At 34.7% G+C, this 22,782-nt stretch overlaps 8 protein-coding genes and 1 pseudogene across 9 annotated transcripts, besides 5 other annotated features; 2 read left to right on the plus strand and 7 right to left on the minus strand.

The window, feature by feature from the left end:
* Positions 1-464: part of a mobile genetic element that runs on past the window's edge.
* A 167-nt stretch (positions 465-631) lies between these two features.
* TVAGG3_0957310 lies at positions 632-1,449 on the minus strand (annotated as a pseudogene). Its single transcript has one exon. A coding segment is annotated over exon 1 (818 nt).
* Positions 1,450-3,081: 1,632 nt separating this feature from the next.
* On the minus strand, positions 3,082-8,213 carry TVAGG3_0957320 (protein CBG20215-related family; the record flags this gene model as incomplete). The annotated part of the gene is made up of 1 exon (XM_051253381.1): positions 3,099-8,204. One exon carries the CDS (start codon positions 8,202-8,204, stop codon positions 3,099-3,101), a length of 5,106 nt encoding a protein of 1,701 aa, XP_051078955.1.
* Positions 8,214-9,180: 967 nt separating this feature from the next.
* TVAGG3_0957330 (uncharacterized protein) lies at positions 9,181-10,673 on the plus strand (the record flags this gene model as incomplete). Its single annotated transcript, XM_001582813.2, has 1 exon — positions 9,200-10,579. The coding sequence occupies one exon, from the start codon at positions 9,200-9,202 to the stop codon at positions 10,577-10,579; it is 1,380 nt and encodes a 459-aa protein (XP_001582863.1).
* Positions 10,674-11,132: 459 nt separating this feature from the next.
* On the minus strand, positions 11,133-11,676 carry TVAGG3_0957340 (NTF2-like family; the record flags this gene model as incomplete). The annotated part of the gene is made up of 1 exon (XM_001582812.2): positions 11,227-11,664. One exon carries the CDS (start codon positions 11,662-11,664, stop codon positions 11,227-11,229), a length of 438 nt encoding a protein of 145 aa, XP_001582862.1.
* A 185-nt stretch (positions 11,677-11,861) lies between these two features.
* TVAGG3_0957350 (uncharacterized protein) lies at positions 11,862-12,863 on the minus strand (the record flags this gene model as incomplete). The annotated part of the gene is made up of 1 exon (XM_001582811.1): positions 11,862-12,863. The coding sequence occupies one exon, from the start codon at positions 12,861-12,863 to the stop codon at positions 11,862-11,864; it is 1,002 nt and encodes a 333-aa protein (XP_001582861.1).
* Positions 12,864-12,970: 107 nt separating this feature from the next.
* Positions 12,971-13,546, minus strand: TVAGG3_0957360 (uncharacterized protein; the record flags this gene model as incomplete). The annotated part of the gene is made up of 1 exon (XM_001582810.1): positions 12,971-13,546. The coding sequence occupies one exon, from the start codon at positions 13,544-13,546 to the stop codon at positions 12,971-12,973; it is 576 nt and encodes a 191-aa protein (XP_001582860.1).
* On the minus strand, positions 13,547-16,057 carry TVAGG3_0957370 (uncharacterized protein; the record flags this gene model as incomplete). Its single annotated transcript, XM_001582809.1, has 1 exon — positions 13,547-16,057. The coding sequence occupies one exon, from the start codon at positions 16,055-16,057 to the stop codon at positions 13,547-13,549; it is 2,511 nt and encodes an 836-aa protein (XP_001582859.1).
* A 168-nt stretch (positions 16,058-16,225) lies between these two features.
* Positions 16,226-17,320: a mobile genetic element.
* A 932-nt stretch (positions 17,321-18,252) lies between these two features.
* Positions 18,253-19,885: a mobile genetic element.
* On the minus strand, positions 18,798-19,843 carry TVAGG3_0957400 (uncharacterized protein; the record flags this gene model as incomplete). The annotated part of the gene is made up of 1 exon (XM_001582808.2): positions 18,798-19,843. A coding segment is annotated over one exon (1,046 nt), but the record flags the coding sequence as incomplete, so codon positions are not given.
* A 1,345-nt stretch (positions 19,886-21,230) lies between the features above and the next one.
* Positions 21,231-21,252: a mobile genetic element.
* Positions 21,253-21,762: 510 nt separating this feature from the next.
* TVAGG3_0957420 (uncharacterized protein) lies at positions 21,763-22,446 on the plus strand (the record flags this gene model as incomplete). The annotated part of the gene is made up of 1 exon (XM_001582807.2): positions 22,072-22,446. The coding sequence occupies one exon, from the start codon at positions 22,072-22,074 to the stop codon at positions 22,444-22,446; it is 375 nt and encodes a 124-aa protein (XP_001582857.1).
* A 286-nt stretch (positions 22,447-22,732) lies between these two features.
* Positions 22,733-22,782: part of a mobile genetic element that runs on past the window's edge.

Genomic DNA, 22,782 nt, shown 5'->3' on the forward strand with positions numbered 1-22,782 from the left:
AATACATTCTATCAGATACGAGGGAGAAAGGGTAAAGTTAGTTTGAGCGTTTATGACTACAAGCATAATGGAAAGTTTATACAAGCAATAGATACAAACGGTAAGCGTGTTTCATTAGCTTTGTCAAAACTTACATACATTTATTTTGACAGTGACTTTGACTCTGACGATTGGAGCGACAGCAGCGATACTGAAGAATATGAACTATTGTGTGAAGCACAGCAATGGGAAGCGCTGCAATACTTTTGTAAATGAGAACGTTAGTGGGAACGTTAGTGAGAACGTTTATTTTTTCATTAGTGAAGTCGTTAGCGAAAATGTTAGTGAGGTGAAGTGGTTAGCGGCTTTGTAAATATTTAATGTTAAGTTAGTGTTGTTGTTTGTGTTGTAAAATATACGTTAGCGGTTTTGTAAAGTGTCAAATTCACATATAATGGTTATGGCGGCGCGCAGTGCCTCCGTACCCTTGTTATGTATTCTATCTGCGTCCATTTAATATTAGATAAAAATATCTCTTACGAGTACATATGCTGAACATTTGCAGGCATTGGTTCATCTTCATATTCTCTGTACTTTTCTGCCACGTCAAATAAATAAATGACACAATGGAAAAAACCTAAAACAAGTAGTCCTATTTCAAACCACATTTACTTACTAATAAAATTTCTTTATTGTGACACTTTCTCCAGTTTATAGGACCTCTCTCATATTCTATCTTGTCATATCTAAACTCATAGTCATGTATGTCCTCTAACCATCTCATAACGGTTTCCAAACCACTTTTATCGGATGTAAAGTAAAAGCATGGATGGTTATGTATAACGTCTAAAGTTTCTAAAGAGTCTCTCAAAGTCCAGTCTACTTGGTATTGAAAATCCCATGTGTTATAGAATGGCGGGTCCACTATAAAGAAAACATTTTCCTTGTCTTTATATTTTTCATACAACTCTGTCCAATGACATCTCACAAACTCTATACCCTCAATATATTTTTCTATGTCCTCTTTGAAAACATTTGTATAGTTAAGATATAAAACTTTTGACATAAGTGTTTCAATGTCATGAACTCTTATAGCACCACTATATAATAGTCTAGCAGATATACTATCCCAGTCTATATATTCTGCTTTTTCAAAACCTCTCTCACAATATTTTTCTTATCTAATGGTATACGTTCCATCTTACCTATAGGTATCTTTTCTTTTAACTCTTTCAATATATTGTTTGTGTCTGGAATATGTTTGAGACGGTCCATATAGTTGTCGAAGTCATTGCATATAATCTTTGAGTCTGGGAATATTGTATGGCACAAATGGGATATATAGAAACTTCCACCGAACAAATCTACAAATGTTAGACCATTCGGTAGTTTCTTAAGTTCTCTCAATATAATATCTTTACATCTACTCTTATTTCCAAAGAATGGTAACGGTGGTTTTGTAAAATTCATTTATATATAATAATAAAAATGTTTTTACCCGAAAAGTGACAGAAAAGTGACAAAACATGAAAACATATATAATTTGTGAAAAGCGACACAAAAAGTGATATTTTAAAAAGTGACACTATTAATATGATGTAAATAACAACGGTTTTGGTTTTGTCACCGGCTGGTCGGCTGGGGTTCGGTCCTCCTCTTGGGTCTTGGGCAAAATTTCTTATGGGCTAGAGGGCGCAACGCGCCTGGAAGCCCCACTCACCTGACCTAATTTAACTTTCAATTTTAAAATATAATTTCATACACAAATATCAAACCAAATAATATGTAATTTTGAAACAAATGTATTAGATTGTGAATAAGTGTAAGCTAAATCAGTAAAACATTCTGATAAATAGAGTATAAATCAAGTTTTTAGTCAAATATATCTTCAATTTAGAAGATTAAAAACGTAATTCTAAGATTGTAGTTAACATCTGAGATCCTTGTTCTAATTGTTATAAAGTTCATAATATCGTAAGTTTCAATTTTATACCAGTATTGTAAATTGTTTCAATTCTACTGCATTATTTTGATATATGAGTCATTTTATGATAGAAAACCGATCTACTTCTTGTACTGAATCGTCTCGTGTCGATATATAAGTAAATTCTGTAGATAATTCGTGGGGATAATATAACTCAAGATTGTATTAGCCGATTTTCTCCAAGCTCAAACATCTACATATATACGCTATGTATAGTCTCTAGCCAGAGTTTCAGGCCATAATTTTGGTTGGAAGGAAGTGACTGTACCTTTCAAATTTTTTTTTAATTTTTAGTGGGTGAAACGAAGACACTATACGCTTTGCAACCACAAGATATCTGGCTTAAATGATTGGGTATGCAACATAACTGCATATCTTGACGCTTAAACCGAATTAATTTTAAATCATCCGAAATTAATTCAACCGTTATGCATTACTACTCAATTTCTCTACTGTCCACTTAACACACTCATACTAGGAACAACAAATTCTTCAACTATTTACTCTAAAAGCTTATAAACGTTTGTCCAAATCAAGCACTATTTCTCCTCATGCATACATTGCAGAAACTTACGAATAAGTAATTGTTTGTCATACCAAATGATGCTTCTTTTCAGCTACTTATTTCTCTTATAATTGTTCTCATTAGTAAATCATTACTTTAACTTTTGGGGTTTTCTCCAAAAATAGATACTACTCATATATCCGAGCTACCTGGATGCTAGTTTCCCAATATCTCGGATAATGTGAAAAATTTAATTATAATATCTCATAATTTTCACTTAATGAGTTATATCAAAAATCCACTCCGTCATTTCGATTTTTTAGATCTTTCTGGACCTTGCTGCATTATTCAATTATATCTATTTTGTTTTGTTGTTTCTAAATAAATTATTTAAGTTGGACGAAAGGTGGACAATAGTATTGAATATGAAAAGGTGGTTATTTTTGAGAGGACTCATTGAATTCCTTTCAATATTGTCCACCTTAGGGCATGCAGTTGACGAGATTATCGGTATTTATGGGTGTGAAGAACAACTCCATCACATTTATAACATAACCCCTTTTTTTGTAAGGGAAAAAATATGTTTTGCTGAAAAAGGGGTATATAAAACAAATTAAAAAAAGCTAATATTTATAAAAATTTAGTAGAGAAAAGGTAAGCTGCATAACAAACGACAAGGCCAGCTCCACAAACAAGGAGCTTAGTGATTGCCTTTTCAACTATTGTATCTTCCTCTTCTTCAACAACTTTGACAGATTTAGCAGCCTTAGTTGTCTTTTTAACATTCTTTACAGCAGTTTCTTCTTGTTTCTTCTTTTGTTCTTTTTCTTCTTTCTTCTTCTTCTTTTCTTCTTCTTCCTCTTGTTTCTTCTTCTTTTCTAATTCTTCTTGTTTCTTCTTCTTTTCTTCTTCCTGCTTCTTCTTTTGTTCTTCTTTTTGTTTCTTCTTCTTATCTTCGTCTTGTTTCTTCTTTTGCTCTATTTCTTGTTTCTTCTTGTTTTCTTCTTCTTCCTTCTTCTTTTGTTCTAATTCTTTCTTCTTCTTTTCTTCCTCTTCTTTCTTCTTCTTTTCTTCCTCTTCTTTCTTCTTCTTTTCTTCCTCTTCTTTCTTCTTCTTTTCTTCCTCTTCTTTCTTCTTCTTTTCTTCCTCTTCCTTCTGCTTTTGTTCTAATTCTTTCTTCTTCTTTTCTTCGAGTTCTTGGCGGCGTTTCTCTTCTTCTGCCTTGCGTTTCATTTCTTCTTGTTCTTGTTGCTCGCGCTTCTGCTTTTCTTCGAGTTCCTTCGCCTTTCTCATCTCTTCCTGCTGCTGTTTGATTGACTCCTGCATTTCTTCGTCAACCAAATTAGCGAATGTATTTGATGACTCGATGACAACATCTTCATTCATTGATTCATCAACGAACTGCTGCTGGCGGCGTTTGTCAGCTGTTTCTGCAGAAGACTGGCGTTTCTGGTCGAGTTTGTCCAACAACTGGAGCTGGTAGTTGTTTGGATCTCTCTCAGGAACATCGGAGTACTTCTTTGGCTGTGATTTTCCAGCGATTGTCTGGTTGACGTTGATTTCCTCGTCACCTTTGAGGTCGATCATGCTCCAAGGAACAGCTGCGGAACGAGATTTCGGAGCTTGTTTCTGGGCGTTCTTTTGTTTGGATGGCTGAGAAACAGCTTCAGGGATTTGTTCTAAGATCTTTGGCTTCTGTTTGCTGAGAGCTTCGTTAGCGAAAGAAATTGAATCGAGGAATTGCTGATGGATAAGAGCATCTTCACGAGATTTTTCTTCTTGTTTGTGAGTTTCTTCTTCCTTCTTTTGTGCTTGGAGTTTTTCTTTTTCTTCCTTTTCTTTCTGGGATTTGATTTCTTTCTTCTTTTGTTCTTCTTCTTTTCTCTTTTGTTCCTCGAGTTTCTTCTTTTCTTCGTCTTCTAATTTCTTCTTTTGTTCGAGTTCTTGTCTCTTCTTTTCTTCTTCAGCTTCTCTTTCTTTCTGCAACTTCTCTTCTTCCTTCTTTTGCTTCTCTTCTTCCTTGCGCTGTCTTTCCTTTTCACGGCGTTCTTGTTTCTTCTTCTCTTTCTCTTCCTGTGCCAAACGACGCTTCTCTTCGTTTTCTTGTCTCTTTTTTTCTTGTTGTTCGCGGCGTTTCTTTTCTTCTTCTGTCTCTTTGACTTGTTGTTCCTGAGATTTGCGCTGTTCTTCTTCCTTCTTCTTTGCTTCCTCTGCCTTGCGGAGTTCCTCGCGCTTCTTCTTCTCTTCTTCAATCTGCTTCTTTGTCTCTTCATCGATTTCGTCTTGGAGATAAGCGAATTTGTTCTCTGAAACAATCGATTCTTCCTTTCCGAAATCTGTGAGATCGACATCGCGTGTCTTTGTGTTCGATGCCTGAGGCTTTTCTTCCTCTGCCTGCTGCTCCATCATTGCGTAGTATCTGTGTGCAACTCTCAACTCGTAATCTGGGCGCTGTCTCCTGTCATCGTTGTAGTACTTCGGCTTCTTTGTCTGTCCGAACTTCTTGGAGTCAACGTTTTCGCCTGTGTTGTCGAGTTGAAGTGCTCCCCATCCGTATGACTTCTTTTGGGCGATTGGAGCAGATGTGAGGCTTGGATACTCGTTTGGATCGAGTTCGACTTTCTCGCGTGGTTGAACAGGAAGTTTTTCTGATGATTGGCTGTTGACAACAACGATTTCGTCGTCAGCTGGTTCTTGTGATTCGACAGGGACTTCGCCTTGTGTCTTGGTGATGCCGGAGATGTCGCGTGACTGGATGTTGCGGTTCTTCTTTGCGTTCTTTGCTGTCTGCTTGCGGTCGTTGATGTGTTTCTCGCGGCTGAGTGGTTTGGAGTTCTCATCAACAACGTTCTTTGGCTGTGGCTGGTTTCTGGCGGATTGTTGTGCCTCTTTGCGCTGTTCTGTTGCCTTCTTTTCTTGGGCAATTTGGAGTTGGCGCTGTTCTTCTTGTTTCTTCTTTTCTTCTTCTTCAGCTTTACGCTTGGCTTCTGCTTCTTCTTGTTGTTTCTTCTTCTCTTCTTCAGCCTTGCGTCTGGCTTCTGCTTCTTGTTTCTTCTTTTCTGCTGCTGCCTTCTTCTTTTCTTCGTTTGCTTTACGCTTGGCTTCGGCATCAGCTTTCTTCTTCTCTTCATCTGCCTTGCGTTTGGCCTCAGCTTCTTCTTGTTGCTTCTTCTTTTCTTCTTCTAATTTGCGCTTAGCTTCTTCCTCAGCTTTACGTTTGGCTTCTTCGTCCTGTTGTTTCTTCTTTTGTTCTTCTTCAGCCTTGCGCTTTGCTTCAGCTTCTTGTTTCTTCTTTTGTTCTTCCTCGGCTTTACGTTTGGCTTCTGCCTCTTGTTTCTTCTTTTCAGCAGCAGCCTTCTTCTTTTGTTCTTCTTCAGCCTTGCGCTTAGCTTCAGCTTCAGCTTCAGCTTTACGTTTGGCTTCCTCTTCTTGTTGTCTCTTCTTTTCTTCTTCTTGTCTCTTTCTTTCCTCTTCTTCAGCTTTACGTTTGGCTTCCTCTTCTTGTTTCTTCTTTTCTTCTTCTGCCTTACGTTGAGCCTCGGCTTCAGCCTTTTGCTTTTCTTCTTCAGCTTTACGCTTTGCCTCTTCCTCAGCCTTCTTCTTCTCTTCTTCAGCCTTGCGTCTGGCTTCTGCTTCTTGTTTCTTCTTTTCTGCTGCCGCCTTCTTCTTTTCTTCGTTTGCTTTACGCTTGGCTTCGGCATCAGCTTTCTTCTTCTCTTCATCTGCCTTGCGTTTGGCCTCAGCTTCTTCTTGTTGTCTCTTCTTCTCTGCTTCTTCAGCCTTCTTCTTTTCTTCTTCTTGTCTCTTTCTCTCTTCCTCTTCAGCTTTACGCTTGGCTTCCTCTTCCTCGGCTCTCTTTTGTTCTTCCTCGGCCTTACGTTTAGCTTCAGCTTCTTCAGCCTTCTTCTTTTCTTCCTCGGCCTTACGTTTGGCTTCCTCTTCTTGTTTCTTCTTTTCTTCTTCAGCTTTACGTTGAGCCTCTGCTTCTTCTGCCTTGCGCTTTGCTTCAGCTTCTTCTTGTCTCTTCTTTTCTTCCTCCTCAGCCTTGCGCTTAGCCTCTTCCTCGGCTTTCTTCTTTTCTTCCTCGGCCTTACGTTGAGCTTCTGCTTCTTCTTGTTTCTTCTTCTCTTCTTCTGCCTTACGTTTGGCTTCCTCTTCTTGTTTCTTCTTTTCTTCTTCAGCCTTGCGTTGAGCCTCTGCTTCTTCTGCCTTGCGCTTTGCTTCAGCTTCAGCCTTTTGCTTTTCTTCTTCTGCCTTACGCTTAGCTTCTTCTTCAGCTCTCTTCTTTTCTTCCTCTTCGGCCTTGCGCTTTGCTTCTTCCTCGAGTCTCTTCTTTTCTTCAGCTAATTTGCGCTGGTTTTCTTCTTCAATTCTCTTCTTTTCTTCTTCTTGTCTCTTCTTCTCTTCTTCCTGCTTCTTCTTTTCTTCTTCAGCCTTGCGCTTGGCTTCTTCTTGTTGTTTCTTCTTTTCTTCCTCAAATTTCTTCTTCTCTTCTTCAAACTTACGCTTTTCTTCTTCCAACTTCTTTCTTTCTTCTTCTTCCTGCTTCTTCTTCGGTTCTTCGTTTTCCATAAGATCAGTGTCATCAAACTTGAGTTCGCGGGATACAACAGGAGCTTCTTCTTCTTGTTTCTGTTGACGGCTTGGTCGGATAGGAGATCCGGTTGGGAGAATCTCGGATGTTTCCATGGTAGATTCGTTGATGGTGCTGTTGCGGGATCTGTCGAGGATCTGGCTGGAATAGAAGTGGGATGGAGATCTGCTTGGAGATTTCGGTAATTCTGCAATGGTTGGAGATATTGAGATCTCCTCGCCTGTAAGTGGCTCGTTATCGATATAGTTTGGAATTAATGTACGAAGCTGGCGGCGTGTTGTAATTTTAAGGAAATGATCGTAGAGAGGCTTTGGAACTGAGGCGCCACTAAGAGCACAGAAATCAAGCCATGCTTCGAGTGCTTCTGGGCTGATTTTGTCCGGAATCTCCAATGTTGGAATGACAGGAATAAGTTTGTTCGATTGAGACGAGGAAGCGATCATTGGAAGTATCTCGAGGCTGAACTTTGACTTGGTAATCTCGTTGATGACAAGATTGGTGAGATCTGGGAACTGGTTGATTGTTTGGATGAAAATGTGGGCCAAGCCTAAGTAAATGGTATGCTGGTTTAATACATTACCTTCAACAATCTTGACAAAATCAATGATCGTCTTTTCTGGATCCTTAACAAAATCTTTAATTGCTTCGATTACGATTTCGTTGATTTCTTGTGTGAAATTGAAATGCCTGAGCGGATAAAATGGTTCCTTAAACATGAATCCCATGTAGAAAGCCAATTCAATCAATGGTCTAGCGTTATTCCTGATCTTATTGACTTGGTTGGAAATTACCTTTGGAAACTTCACTATTTGGACATTCCATTTGATCTTGGGCTCAATTCTTATGAAGTTTGGGCCTTCGATGTGATCTGAAGTGAAGCAAATTCTAATTGGTGATTTGCCCTCGGTAACTGAAAAATGTATTTCTTTCTCAGTAATTTCTACATTTTCAACCTTAACTAATGTTTGATTTGACGAAAATGTACAGATTGGAACGTTGTTGGCGGACAACGTAATTTTCTCTTCCTTCAAAGACGGATCTGCACTTGCAATTGAAAGCATGAGATGCTTGTTTTCTGCTCTTGCAGAAGCAGATATTACCTGCCCTGGATAAATAACAAAGGTCGATGCTTTCTGGGTCATATTTCGAAAAAAAAATATTCTATCGAGTAGATTTTTTTTAAGAGAATATTGAATTAAGAAGTTACTTCAGTTTATCTTTTAAAAATACTTGTTGGACCATTATGGTATTGTGAACGATTTTCGTAAAATGTAGTACGGCCAAATAAAACTATCTGAAAGCCGATGATCAATATCTGTCAAATTTGCTGTCAGCGACGATGAAGTTTTTTCTATCCTAAGAATGGAAATCACACTCATCAGACTTGGTTGAATATACTAAAAATTTATGAATCATTTTGATGATTTTGAATATATTGAACAAATGACATACGCCAATTATGACTTATTTATGAATCCTCAAAAATCTTACTTCATGTGGAGTTGTTCATTATAGGTGCTTTGTAACATTGATTATTTTTTTATTCAACAAAATTCTTATCTTACTTCCACTATTGAATACTCATAATATAAGTTTGATAGTACTAAATAGGACCATTTCTTCATTTGCTAATGATGATAATGGTTGTGAGGTTAATACTGACTAATAAGACGTGAATTTTATATTTTGTGAGCAGGCTATGACCTCTAGCTCATAAGTACCAAAATGCTGCCGAAAACTCAAAAAATGAAGAACATCCGATATGATCGTGATAACAAGTATATTGAATAACTATATTGGAGCTAAACTAGGAATATCATTCGCGAAATCTTTCAACATATAAGTCAAAATCCAATCTATTAAGATATTATCAAAAATTTCTGAAATGGAGCAGTTATAATATTATTATCCACGCCATCAGTTAGTCATATTGTATCAATGCGTATTGTAGTAGTTAATCCAATAATCTCGAGACAAGAAGCCCCCATCGGTCTTTTTTTTCCCTCATGAAATTTCGGGTCATCCGAATGTTTCTGATTTCTTTTATTTGAAAGTTTTGTGGTTAAGGGAATAGTATGATCCAAAAATTCTCCGATTTGTGATCATATCACTTTTTCGGTTGGATAGAATTTGAAAAATGTTCACCTGCGGACGTCTTGTCGATCAGGCAACTCAAGAGAATGATCTCCCCGCGCCAGGCGCTGTCCTTGCCGAGTCAGTTCAACTCTGTCGTAAGGATGCTACAAATGTTAACCGTATTGTTACAAAAACAATGGAAAAATTACAAAAACCAAGCGTTATGATCAGACTGAAAGCTCTTCGTTATCTTCTTCATCTTACACAAAATGGCCCACCATCTGTCCAAAACGAACTTAGACTTTATTCTGCTCAAATTTCTCAATGCATGAGCTGGCGTGGTCTCCCACACCCAACACGTCAGTGGGAACCATACCAGGAAATGAACGATGTAGCACAGTCTCTTCTTGACCTTGTTTTTGCTGCAGCTCAGCCTACATTCACAGCTGCAGTTCAGATCCCAGTTCAAGGCAATCAGCCAACATACAACAGAACAGCCGGCATTTCCTATATGGAGTCTTGCGGTAATACAGTTGTCTATAATCAAAATGCTTCCTTAGAGCCAAAGATGCTCGGTGGCCAGAAAGATGTCGGCCAGGAAATTCTTGGCTTCTTCAAGAAGACATTCAAGATCGAAGACAAGAATCAGCCACCACCAAAATACGATTCAATCGGAAATACAGGCATGGTCACAACTGCTCCACAATACCGCCCACCACCAGCCAACCCAATGCCAGGTCAATATGGTCAGCCAGGCCAATATGGTCAACCAGGTCAGTACGGTGAACCAATGGATTACAACCAGCAACAAGCATATCAGCAGCCACAGCCAACATACGCTCCACCAACACGTGGCCAGTTCCAGAATCTTCAGCAGGACCCAACATGGGCAAACAAGAAGGTCATCGATGCTCCAGCCGCAAAGGCAGCATCAACATCAAACTCACCAGCATCAAAGCTTCTTAAAGTTACAGGAAACCGCGCTCTCCCAACAAACGGCGAACTTACAGCTTTCAGGAATACAATCGAGGCCGATTGCATCGATGAACTCGTTGCTGCTCTCGATAACCAAGACTGGAAGGTCAGAGTTCGTGCTCTTGCTGGTCTCGACATTGCCGGTGAGAAGTTCACATACGGCGCCGTCTCCAACGTTAAGGATAAAGTCGCTAAGCTCATGACAGCACCACAGGCATCTCTTAAGGGTGCTGCTAACAAATTCTACGCTAAAATCAAAGATGTTGAATACACTGGAATCCCAGAGGCACCATCCGCTTTCGACTTCGCAGCCGCCGAGGGTGAAACAGAGGCAGTCGTCAAACAAGACGAGGTCATCGACTTCGGCGCAGCTGAGGACGAACAGAAGGAACAGCCAAATGAAGAGAAGGCAGAGGAGAATGAGGAAGAAAAGAAGGATGATGAAGAAAAGGAAGATGAACAGTAAGAAATATTATTTTTCATTCTTTTTTTACAACTATCCGTTTATTGCCGTAAAATACAATTTAATTTCTTTTTATTATTTATAGTGAAAATCATCGGTATTTTAAAATCTAATTTGAAAAAGAATTATATTTTTGATAATTAACAAATTTATGAAGCAAAATCTATGAATTTCTTGATTTATATCATTTTTAGTTATGATTGTAATTCCAAATTTTTTTCAAAATCTAATTTTTGATTATAATTTTAAAAATTTTTTTCTTGATTTTTTTGTTTTCGAAAAAATTTTGGAATGAAAAATGTGATATTTTCAAAAATTAAATCAGGAAATGTCTATAATTTTACTTGGAAATACCGAATCACTGATAAGAATTTAAAATTTCAATTATTTTCAGTAAACAATTAGCTTAATTTAATGAAATGATAGGTTCAATAACTCGCATGACATAGTGTGACTCAAAAAATTATGCATTTTAAGGAAATTGTTTCATGAATATGGAAAATATAACAAAATAGAGTAAATTTTCAATCTAAAATAAAATTTCAATAGCATGTATTTATTTTTGATTAAGTAAGAAGTAAGGCAAGTTATCAGCAATATTGTAGAAATAAATAATATTTTATTATCTAAAAATGTATTGTTTTTCTAATTTAATGATGGCGTTCATTTCTTTGTGGTTCAACTAGATCTTTCGTTAATTCTTCTTCTGACAATGATGCATTGAAATCTGTTATTGAGTCTGATAATATCCAAACTGCTTGATTTCTAAATCCAATAGTGAAGAATTGTGTAAATGAAGTTATTTGTCCTTCATATTCGATAGTTCCGTTAACTATTACGTTTGTTTTATCAGCAATAGGTAAAATCTGATAGTTTTTAACATTTACTGTAGAACCAAGTTTTGTATAATTAACAATCTGCTCTTTGGCATCTTCAAATTTAATGCCAACACTGCCTTCCATACCTGGACGATAAACATATGATTCTGGATCATAAAACTTTACAAGGGACTGTGGATCATGTGCAAAAGATGTATAATATGCTTTGATGAACATCAGAACTGTCTCTTTATCTATAGTTCTTTCCATTTTATTTTGAAAATTGGCAGAAATTTTTTTATCGTCCTCATATCATATTTTCTCCATCAAGCTTCCCATTCTTCTAGAAAGCACTTCGGTAAATGACGTAGGCAATCGGGATGCTGGTAATTTTAAAAATAGGAAAAAATGTATCAATAACAAACAACATTTATAGATAAAAACAAATAAACATATAAAAAATAATATCAAACAATAGAATAGACTTCGATTCTCTGACCGAATCTCACAGATTTTGTTGATAAAACGAGTTCATATCCCAAATCATAAACAGCATCAAAAGCAGGCCTTGTTAACAATATACATGGTTGGTCAAACAGATAAATTTCCAAGTCTTGTGTGATTCTTGGCGTCAAAAAGTCGAAATGGGGTGCAATTGTCATATCTGTTTCAACCAAAGCGTTTTCATACACAGATATCGTGATCTTATACTTATAGTTGAATGGTGTTGCCCAATCCTTAATCTTCAATGCGAACAAAATCAAATCATTCACAGCTTGTGTTGCTGTTTTGTCAACCAAAGCTCCACTGTTGACTCTGAATGCCTGTAAGGATCTAAATATCGGCTGAAGGTCGTTTCCTTCCGATGCAAATTCCATGATCTTAGTTGTAACTTCTACAGCTTTTTCATCAACAGCTTCCCCGGAAAAAGTGACATAGGCCACGCCCAAAAATGGGGCCAATTTATGGGTAAATCCCTTAGGAACGAAAGATGTTATCGTTCTTTCAAGGATTGCCTCTTCTCGGACCATTCTTTTAGCGATACCTTTCTTGATTGTCTTGTCTACAATGATAAGAGCGTAGTTGATTTTGGCTCCATTCAATGTAAAGTCCGAAATCGGCCTGAAAATCAGTTTGAATATGAAAACAGCGCCATCTGAGGTCTTCCTTTCGGCATTTAGTATCAATTGTTCGCGAGGAGGAAGAGAGATGTCAATAAGAACACCATTTTCGGCTAAATATGCGTCAATTCGAGTAATTCCGATTGCTGGACATGAATTAAAGGTATCTGTGACAGAAGGAGATGCGTATCTAATGATATTTGAGCTATCAATGAGAAATGTTGGATCAATTACCCCGGAAAACGCTTCTTCTTTTAATTCTCTGATTAAGTCAAATTTCTTGTTCTTTCTGGACCTGTTATCGTCTAGAGGAGTATTAGTTCCGTCTAGAAGATAGGCTGCATTCATGGAAATGATGAAGGCAAAGTCATCAATATGGAATTTATTTGTCAGAAGGGAAATACTAAAATCTATGAGGATACAGAACGCCAATACAACATAGAATGTCATTGTATTCATACTGACCCACTGCAAATCTGTTTGTCGTCAACAATCATGTTGATTTGGGTTGGAACGACCATGTACCATGCACAATTGAGAGCAGTAAATATTTCTTGTACGAGCGAGTCATTAAATTCATAAGTTGAGTTTGAATTTATGAATACCTGCAAATTCATACATAAACTGTTAATTGCTCCTGCAAGAGAGTGGAATGTACTTGATCTCTCCCTGAAAATATACTCAGCTGTGTAGTATTCTGAGATATTTTCCATGAATAAGATTGATTTAACGACTAAAAGGTCATTATATACATCCAGGAGCATTGAATCTACTTCTTTGCTGTATCTGGACTCATTTCCGACCTTTAAAGCCACTAAACCACCTGTAACAGTGATTAAAGATGAGACATTTGAGACAAATGACATTTCTTCAACGCCGAGATATATCTTATCTTGTCTATTTTGCATACTGCTTGCGAAAAGAAGGATAACAACTATGGAAAACAGTTCAACTAAGATACAATGAAAAACAAGCATCAAAGAACGCTCTGTAGACGTCGAAAACTGTCTTGGAGGTGTTTGTCCCATCATTTACTTCAGGTAAAAAGCCTTTGGGCTCTCAATTTTTGATGAAATTCTGGAAGATTTGTGCATTAAATGCTCAATCTTCTCAATCATTAGGGAAATCCTGTTCTTTGGTATCATCATAAGAGTATGGAAGTACTTTTCATAGGCTTTGTTCAGATAAATAATGAAAAATAAGTTGACAATGAATAAAATTGACAAAACAACATAAGCGGAATAAAGAATATCCATTACTTTGCTGTGCATGTTATGAACCATGCTCTCTTTGATCGGGAAAATCGAGTTCGAAATGAATTTCATAATCGTATTTACAACAGTGAACGAATTCCTAAAAGATGAAAGGAATTCAGAGTCAGTGACGTTGTATAAATACGATGAGTATATCAAGGTGTTCAGGATGGCCGGAAATAGGGTGAAATTCCGTGTTGTTTCGTCAGAAAAAACAAATTCTGTCATTCCTTGATCGAGAATGAACTGAGTAAGGTTCAGATACTTAAAGGTACTGAACGTTGTATACAACTTATCAAGTTGGCTTGTGACATTCAATGAAATATCATTGATATCTTGAGTATGATTCAGAAGTTGGGTGGAAAAGAGGTTTTTCGAATAACCATTAAGGAACATTGAATTATTAAGATTCTCTTGTTCAATGTAATAGCCTGTAGATGACGCGTAAAGCATAGATGAAATATTATTGCTGACATTTGTGAATTTTTCATACAAATAAAGGATATTTGTAGGGTACAATTGTATGCTATGCACAATAGTAAATGAAAAAACAATAATTAAAAGAGATGATATATATGGAATTATCAAAACAAGTTTTTGAAGGATAAGAAACCTCTTGGCAAGAGTTTCATGAACAGTCTTACCTGTTAGATAGTACGGTTGCTTCTGAAGCTCATTAGATTCTGTCGATTCTGTTGTATTTGACGGCATATGGAACATTTTACGGGAATCGGAGGTGATTTGGTCATCAACATAAAGAGGAGCTCCGAAAAATGGAAGAGGCAAACTTGTTCTGAGAAATTGAATATAAGACCCGGATATTTTCAGTTCTTTTATCATATTAATAGCTGCTTTGTATCTTTCATGAGTTTCCATGGCCAAAGAAATTGCACGATTGGATCTGGAAGCGTTAATTTCCTTCCAAAATTGAACAGTGTAAGATAAGAACGAAGAAACAAATGATTTGGTGATATCGATATACCTAGCCTTTGTATAATTTGTTCCGTCATCTCTTTTTGCTATTTCCATCTTAAAAGTCGATAAAATAATTAAATCAAAAATATTTCCTTTCGCTCTCTTCTCAAGTTCTCCCAAACCATAGCTTAACTCTGCTGTTTGCAGGTTGGGGTACAACATAGCGAATCTGAGGTAAGTTCTCGCTGTTATTGTATCATTTTGGAATTTATCCATTCCAAACTTAATCATTGCCAAATTATAGTTGGACAATTCGAATCCTATGCAGCAGTAGTTAACCCATTTCGTTGGACAATGGATATCTAAGAAAGCAAATCCTTGTTCTTCGGCTTCCATGATTTTGACCAAAATTCTGTTATTTACATGCAAAGCTATGATGTAAGAAAGTTTGTAAACAGGGTAAATAACGATCATTGTGATTTGAAATGAAGAAAATGAAGAAACAACGCCTGCTGTGAACAAAATATCCCAAATATAGTTAACGATAGTGATAAACGATATAGCCCATATGAATGCATTAACTTGCATGTATGTGAAAACTAATCCATTACAATATGAAGAGAAAATAATGATAAATAGTCCGACAACAATACATGAAAGTACTGTATCTGTGATCTTATTGTAACTGAAGTTATGTTCTGCTTCTATTATAATGAAAATGGCTGTTGTCAATATATCACCGAGATTATTTTCGACCCAGCGTGCTCCGACACCAGGATAAAAGGTTGGGGCACATGTGAGTGTAGAATTCCCATACAAAACAAAAAACAAATCAATGATGAAGGCAATTAATGAAATTATAAAAGATGTAAAGTCTTGTTTTCGAAACAAATCGAAAATGGATATTGTAAATAGGGATGCTGACCATGGTAAGAAGAATCTGCATATAAAATGCATGCAACAGAATCCGAGATTTGAAATACTGAATAATCTTCTTTTAAAATAGTATAAAGAAAAGTAAACTGATACGTTTCCGATGAATAGTATAATGATAACGAAAAATACAATCCTTTGACATAGCATTATCTTTTCAAAAGTTGTATCATAATCAAGAATTCTTACAAAGAAACAGAAGAATTTCCTGATTTCGCTTGAATAATCCGCAGAATCCAATGTATTAAAATATGGAAGAATAAACGATGATGCAAGAAGTTGAAGAGGAGAAAAGAAAGTATGAACAAAAATTAAAACGTTCATTCCAATTCTTGATTTGGAATATGTGAGTAATGACGAAGCACACCTTTGTAGAGTATTTGTTCCTAGCGAATCCCGAAAAGTAAGGCTGCTTGATGATGTAATTTCAACTTCATTCATAAATTCTTTGTTTTTTTTTACATTCAATACTTTCTCATTGTAAAGAGTTATCGTTTTTTTGCTACCATATATCTTTTTGCAAGAAAATTCGTATAATATATCATGGGTGAACCTAATTGTGAACTTAATACTGCATTCTTCAACAGATTATCAAAAGCAGAATTTAAGGGTCCACTGTAAGGCCAAATAAGACCTATCGTCGTCCCAAAAATATTGCTCGAGATGGTGTTTTACTAAGGCCCAAAACTTAAAAAAACTCAAAAAAATTAACTTTACTCTTTTGAGATCCTTATCAGATATGCATCAATTTGATGCAGTATCGCAGTTCAAATCTGATTTTTTAATGTAGATATACTCTAACATTCTTGAAAAAATGCAAAATAGTATTAATTAAGCTTTTCATTTCTGTATCATACACGAAACAAAATCATTCATTATACTAAAATTTATCAAAGTTTGAATAATGAAAAAAAAAATATATCTAAATTTTTACATTGAGTCTGCTATTGATATGGTTAATATTAAATCTTGTAACAACGGGCATTGGCCAAAATAATACCCGCTAAAATACACAATTTTTTAAAATTTTATCAATTTGTTATGGTGCATATTTATGACAATGAATAAAATGCTTATCCTTCATAAGTAAATACATAATTTATGCTTAAACACAAAAAATAACACGAAAATTTTTGGCCAACATATCAAAACTAAGGATAATGTTTTGAATATATAAGCAATAATACTTTGTCTAGAGAATTAAATTTGTGCTATCTAATTGTCAATTCTTTGAATTTTTTTTAAATGCAAGATATCCCGGCATTGGCCTCAATGAATATAAACTACATGCATCATAATATTAGTTTGTAATAGCATAAAAGCGAAATTCCTAATTTCTTCTCAAATAAATTCCTAAAAAAACACCGGAATTAATGATTGGAAATAGGTCAAAAAAATTCCTAATATAAAACTTATACTTAAGATAAAATCAAAATTCGAAAATATCTATTTTTCAAAACACGCATCCAAAAGCGAAAAAATTCGAAAAAATCATGTTCTTATAAAACTCGCCGATTTTGCAATTTTTATCCGATTTGAAGTGATAGAATATATTACCATCTTACAAAAACATATACTTCATTATTCCATTCACAAAATATTAATCAGAACACTAGGAAAAGTGGATTTTCGAAAAAAGACGATAACGATTATTTGCAAATCGCCTCTCAATTTTGAGAGACTTTCAATTTTTACAGTGGACCCTTAAAAATTGATTTTTAATCGATTTTCGGTTAGCCATAATACTACACTTCAATTTGTTAATATAATCCAATATATGCAAAAAGAAAAATCGTGAATTTTTTTTATTATTCGAAAAATCATTCTATTTGAAACAATATTTAGCCAACAATATATGCATTAGGTTGGATTGCCTGTGCCTGATTTCGAAGGTTCTTCTCTTCATTTTTGACGATTTACATGGTTGGAAATTTATGAGATAAACCAAAAAATGGAATTTAAACGTCTCAAGATGCTATATTTAAATCGAAAATGATTAATACATTTTTCTCCACCCAATTGAATACAGAAACAGAATTGTTTCATTGAAAATGTATACAATTGCTTCTTTAATATTAATTAATCTGATTATATCATTTTCTAAATTTGAAACAATTAGTTTTGTGAGAAAACTTTTTGGCTAAATTTGTCAAGAAGGAAAAACTTATTGTATATAAAATTATGTTAATAAATGATCTTTAAGTGTTCTTTCAAAATATTTGACACAATTTTCATTGGTTTGAAAAATATTATTTCATCAATCAATTTAAATCATATTATGTTAAATTTTGATATCAACCATCTCAATTCAATCAAATTATTTTTCTGATTGATCTGCTTTTTTAGATTAAGTTTAAAATAATTAAGTTAAACAATATAGCTAAATCTACTTGAATGAATTATTTTACATTTGTTAATTTATAAAAGTGACAAAATGTTATCTTTGTTACTTTTTTAAGGGTGCACCCGTATGTACGTTTATTTGAGAGGAGGATTACCCTCTCAATTTTGAGGGATTCGTTAGTTTATTTTCTCGATGAATATGCAATAAAATTTGATTTTTACCTTATCAATATACTTCATATAATATACACATGTTTATGTAAAAACTTTTTTCCAAAATCCTCAGGAATTAAGGGTATAGTAAACTCAAAATTCTAGAGTTTTGAGAGTGCCAATAAACTCTATAGGCCTATATATATCTATATTTTAAAGGAGAGGTTACGCCATAATATTTGATATTATAAATTATTAATTCAAAATAAAAGTAGAAAATGAAACTAATTTTATTCTAACCTATATAAATATATCAATAATCTAAAATGATTATAGTCTGAACTATATTTTACCAGATTATCAAATATAAGAGAAATGAAATAAGGCATAAAAATATCATAGCATAATTATTGGATAAATGCATTAATAAATTATTTATATCATAATGAGAAAAAATCAAAATAAGAAAATGAGCATAATAATAATTTAATTAAAAACAAAAACAATAAATAAAATGTAATTTTCGTTAATCAAAGTCATCAATGTCTTCGTCTTCTGATTCCCATTCGGACTTGAAAACTTGATAATCTCCTCCTGGTACACTCTGAATGGATTTTTTGTATTTGTTCTGTTTTTTAGAACCTTTTGTAACAGTTTTTTGTTTCAATATCATTTTGGAGTAACAATTCTCTTCAAATGATTTGACACAATCTTCTGGAAGTGGGGAAGATGTAATGCTTTTTGTATATCTCCGAGAAAATGCTCTGGATCATTCCATTCTAAGATTGCAACGTTAACTCTAATGTTAATGTTCTTCCAGGCTCTTGATTTGTCCAAATAGCATGCAATTTTGGAGTTAAACGCTTCATTCATGCAGGTAGATCCAATGGAAGAAACTTTGGAAACTATGGGTGTCCATTTGTGAACCCAGTCATAGAGCATGAATTGAAGTTGGATCGAATTGACACCTTTTTGCCATTCAAAGCATTTGTAATTGTGCGGTTCGCAAAAAGAATGATTGCCTACGTAATGGTAGACACAATTCTCCCACATTTTCGTACGTTTGTCAATATTTTCTTCGGCAAAACATGACCAAAGCCACATACTTAGGCTTGCATTCAGACCCCAGAAAGGTCTCTCTATTTTTTCAATCTTCTGAGTCTTGTCGTTGAAAACTTCAACTGTCTTATGAGAAGCTGAGAACTTTGTAAAATCTTTTGAGATATTTTTTGATACATGACCTGGATCGAATCTTTCAAGATGAGAGACGCCAAATTCTTTAAAGACAGAGACACTTTTGTTATCTCGGTCTTTAATAATCTCTTTAACATCTTTCAAGATATTGTATTTCTTTAATTGCTTCAAGATGATTCGAGTTCCAGCACTTTCCATATTGTTGGAAGCTCCGGAATACTGAGCATGCTGTCTGTTTCCACCAATATGGTTGATGTTCACGCATGCAAGAACTCTTTTTGTGACAGCATCGAGCGCAGTTACTGTACAACTTGGCGAGTTTCGCCTGTGCGTCCATCTTGCATCAATGGATAAGTAACCACTGAAGGACTTTCTCGACAGCATTAGGGAAATACTTTTAAGTCTTCTAATCTTATCGTCACAAAATCTCTGTTGTCTCATGACACCACTCTTCACAGGGGGCTTAGTTCCACAAAGAGAAAGAAAGCGAGCACCTTTTGTATATGGCATTCCGGTCATTATGCAAGCACCAAGCATCTGTCGCGCTGAGAGTCGACGACGTTCGTGGAGTAAAATGTTATGCATTGCCTTTGTTTTCCGTTTTGGGTGAACAATATGGCCCATACAACAACAAAAAAATGAAATCCCGCCAAAAGTGAAAATTGAATAAAAAGTAATAATTAATAAATATATACTATATCATTAGATGAATATTTTGGAATAACATTTTAAAATCGAGGTTTTTCAATGGATAACGGTTCAATCAAAAATTTGACCCCATTTTAGAATCTACATTAAAAATGGAACATTTCTGTTGTTTCAAAATTCCAAAATAACGTTTCTATTCCTCTCAAAAGTAAAAATAAACTTTATTGGGGAAAAATATTTTTATTTTCCAAAAAAAATGAAAACCTTAAATGCAAATCTAATTTTGATGCTTTTGTTTGTGATTTTTTGGATTTCGAAAAAAATTTGAAAATTCAGACAAGTTACCATTAACACTAATACGTTTCAGCGAGTCGGTCCCATCAGAGAAATTTTCATAAATCGGCGATATAATTTATTATTTCAGCAAAATATTCTCAGATCCAACTAGAATAAGGTCAAATTATACAAATTTAGCAAAGGCTAGTTATCCTACCTATTCAATTAACTTTAATTTTAAATAATTCAAGACAATTCTCAAAATTACCTTAATAATCGCGTTCTCTTCGCAAAATGACGATTCATCATTCACTACCAGCATAACTGAGGGCTTGTGCTCACAGAATAATACAGATAATTTACTTATTAATGCAAAATTTAGTACCAAAAGGTAATCATAGAAGATACAAAAAAAGTTTCTTTATTTTGATTGCTGATTTTATTTCTTCTAAAATTTACCAAATCTAAAAAATCCAAAATTGAATGCTATTGAATTTCATGTTTATGTAACATATACTATTTATTATATAAGGAATAAAAATTTTATAGTTTTAATCAAAAATAAAGGTGTACTAAATGCATACAAAACAAGGTATTTTTTACTCATCCAAAATATGTTAACAGTGCTATTTATATAATCAATATCCGAATTTCGAAATCATTTTGATGAAATCTTTATTTTAAAATTGAGTTGACTGTGAAATTCACCCGAGAAGAGGGATTATCTCAATGAAAAGTACATAAAATAGCAAACGCACAAGATGGCACTATGCAGCTTTATATTGTTATACAGGATGAACATATAAAATGTTTGGAAAACACTTACTTCGTTCTACAAATGTGTATCTCTTTATATCAAAGATTCTTCTCAAATTATTGAGAGACTTCTCTCAAAAAAAGGAAAATTTGATAACTAAAAAAAAATTATGGCATAACCTCTCGTTTTGCATAGATATATATTTACATGGTCACAGAGCTTATTTTCATTGTCAAAACTTAAAAATTTTTAGTGGACTATACCCTTAAGGGATTTTTGAATTAGGGATGCGTTAAACACGCCATTTGACCGGGCGTACATTTTTTTTGTTCGCCCAAAAATTTCGCCATTTGAGAAATTCAAAAATTAAAAATAAAATTTTAATCTTGATTTTTTTATTTTCGTGATTTTTTTGAAACTTACATAAGCGATGAAATACTTTTTTTAAGTAATCGTTTATTATATATAAATATATCTTAATAAATTTAATTCCTTAAGGTAGAGCGTGTTCAAATTTAAAATCTCATACAATATTTTCTTAATGGCGTATTTTTCTGAGGTCGCCCAAATAAAGGCGAATTCAAAATTGAGAACTCCAAGGCGTATGGCGAGTATTCAAAAAGTACGCCACTTACAAAATATTGAATGTGGATTATCAATTTTTTGGCGTATTCAATTTCAAATTTTGATATTTATGTTTATTTTATTCAGTATAATGCTAAGAATTAAAATATAAAATTCATAGAATTTTTTCTTTGAAAATATTTTACATTTTTATTAGACCACTCCTAGACTAGTCATCAGGTTATCCTCAGATCATCCTCAGACTACTCCTTATCAGATTACTCATCATCCTCAGACTACTCCTTAGACCCCTCCTCATCAGACTACTCCTCAGATCTTCCTCCTGAGACTACTCTTCAGACTACTCCTTAAAGTCCTCCTCATCAGACTAGTCCTGAGGCTAGTCCTCAGACTACTCCTCAGATTATCCTCAAACTACTCCTCAGTCTAATCCTCAGACTCCTCCTCAGATTATCCTCAAACTACTCCTCGGTCTAATCCTCAGACTCCTCCTCAGATTATGCTCAGATTATCCTCAAACTCCTCAGATTATCCTCAGACTACTCCTCAAACTCCTCAGTCTAATCCTCAGACTCCTCCTCAGATTATCCTCAAACTACTCCTCGGTCTAATCCTCAGACTACTCCTCGGTCTAATCCTCAGACTCCTCCTCAGATTATCCTCAGACTCCTCCTCAGATTATCCTCAGACTCCTCCTCAGATTATCCTCAAACTCCTCCTCAGATTATCCTCAGACTCCTCCTCAGATTATCCTCAAACTCCTCAGATTATCATCAAACTCCTCAAACTACTCCTCGGTCTAATCCTCAGACTCCTCCTCAGATTATCCTCAGATTATCACTTTACATATATATATATATTGATAACTAAATAATTACTTATTATACTTTCTTTATTTTTTTTTTAATTTTAAAATAATATTAATATATCTTTCTACGTTTAATGATGAAAAGAGAAAGAGGAGTAAAAAGAGGAAAGAGAAAAGAAAGAGAGAGAGAAAAAAAAAGAGAAAGAAAGAAAGAAAAAAAAAGGACGGCGATAATTTTGTATTGTTTTGTTATTCGGCCGAATGGCGGGTACGAAGTACCCGCCATTCGGCCCCAAAAATGGCGTATTATTCTATTTTTAAACGGTCATGGCGTAAAACCGTCGCATCCCTATTTTAAATTTTAAGAATTTTTTTCGAATTTTTTCGAAAAAAAAATATTTT

Source organism: Trichomonas vaginalis, chromosome I (genome assembly GCF_026262505.1).
Source record: "Trichomonas vaginalis G3 chromosome I, whole genome shotgun sequence".
Lineage (NCBI taxonomy): Eukaryota > Parabasalia > Trichomonadida > Trichomonadidae > Trichomonas > Trichomonas vaginalis.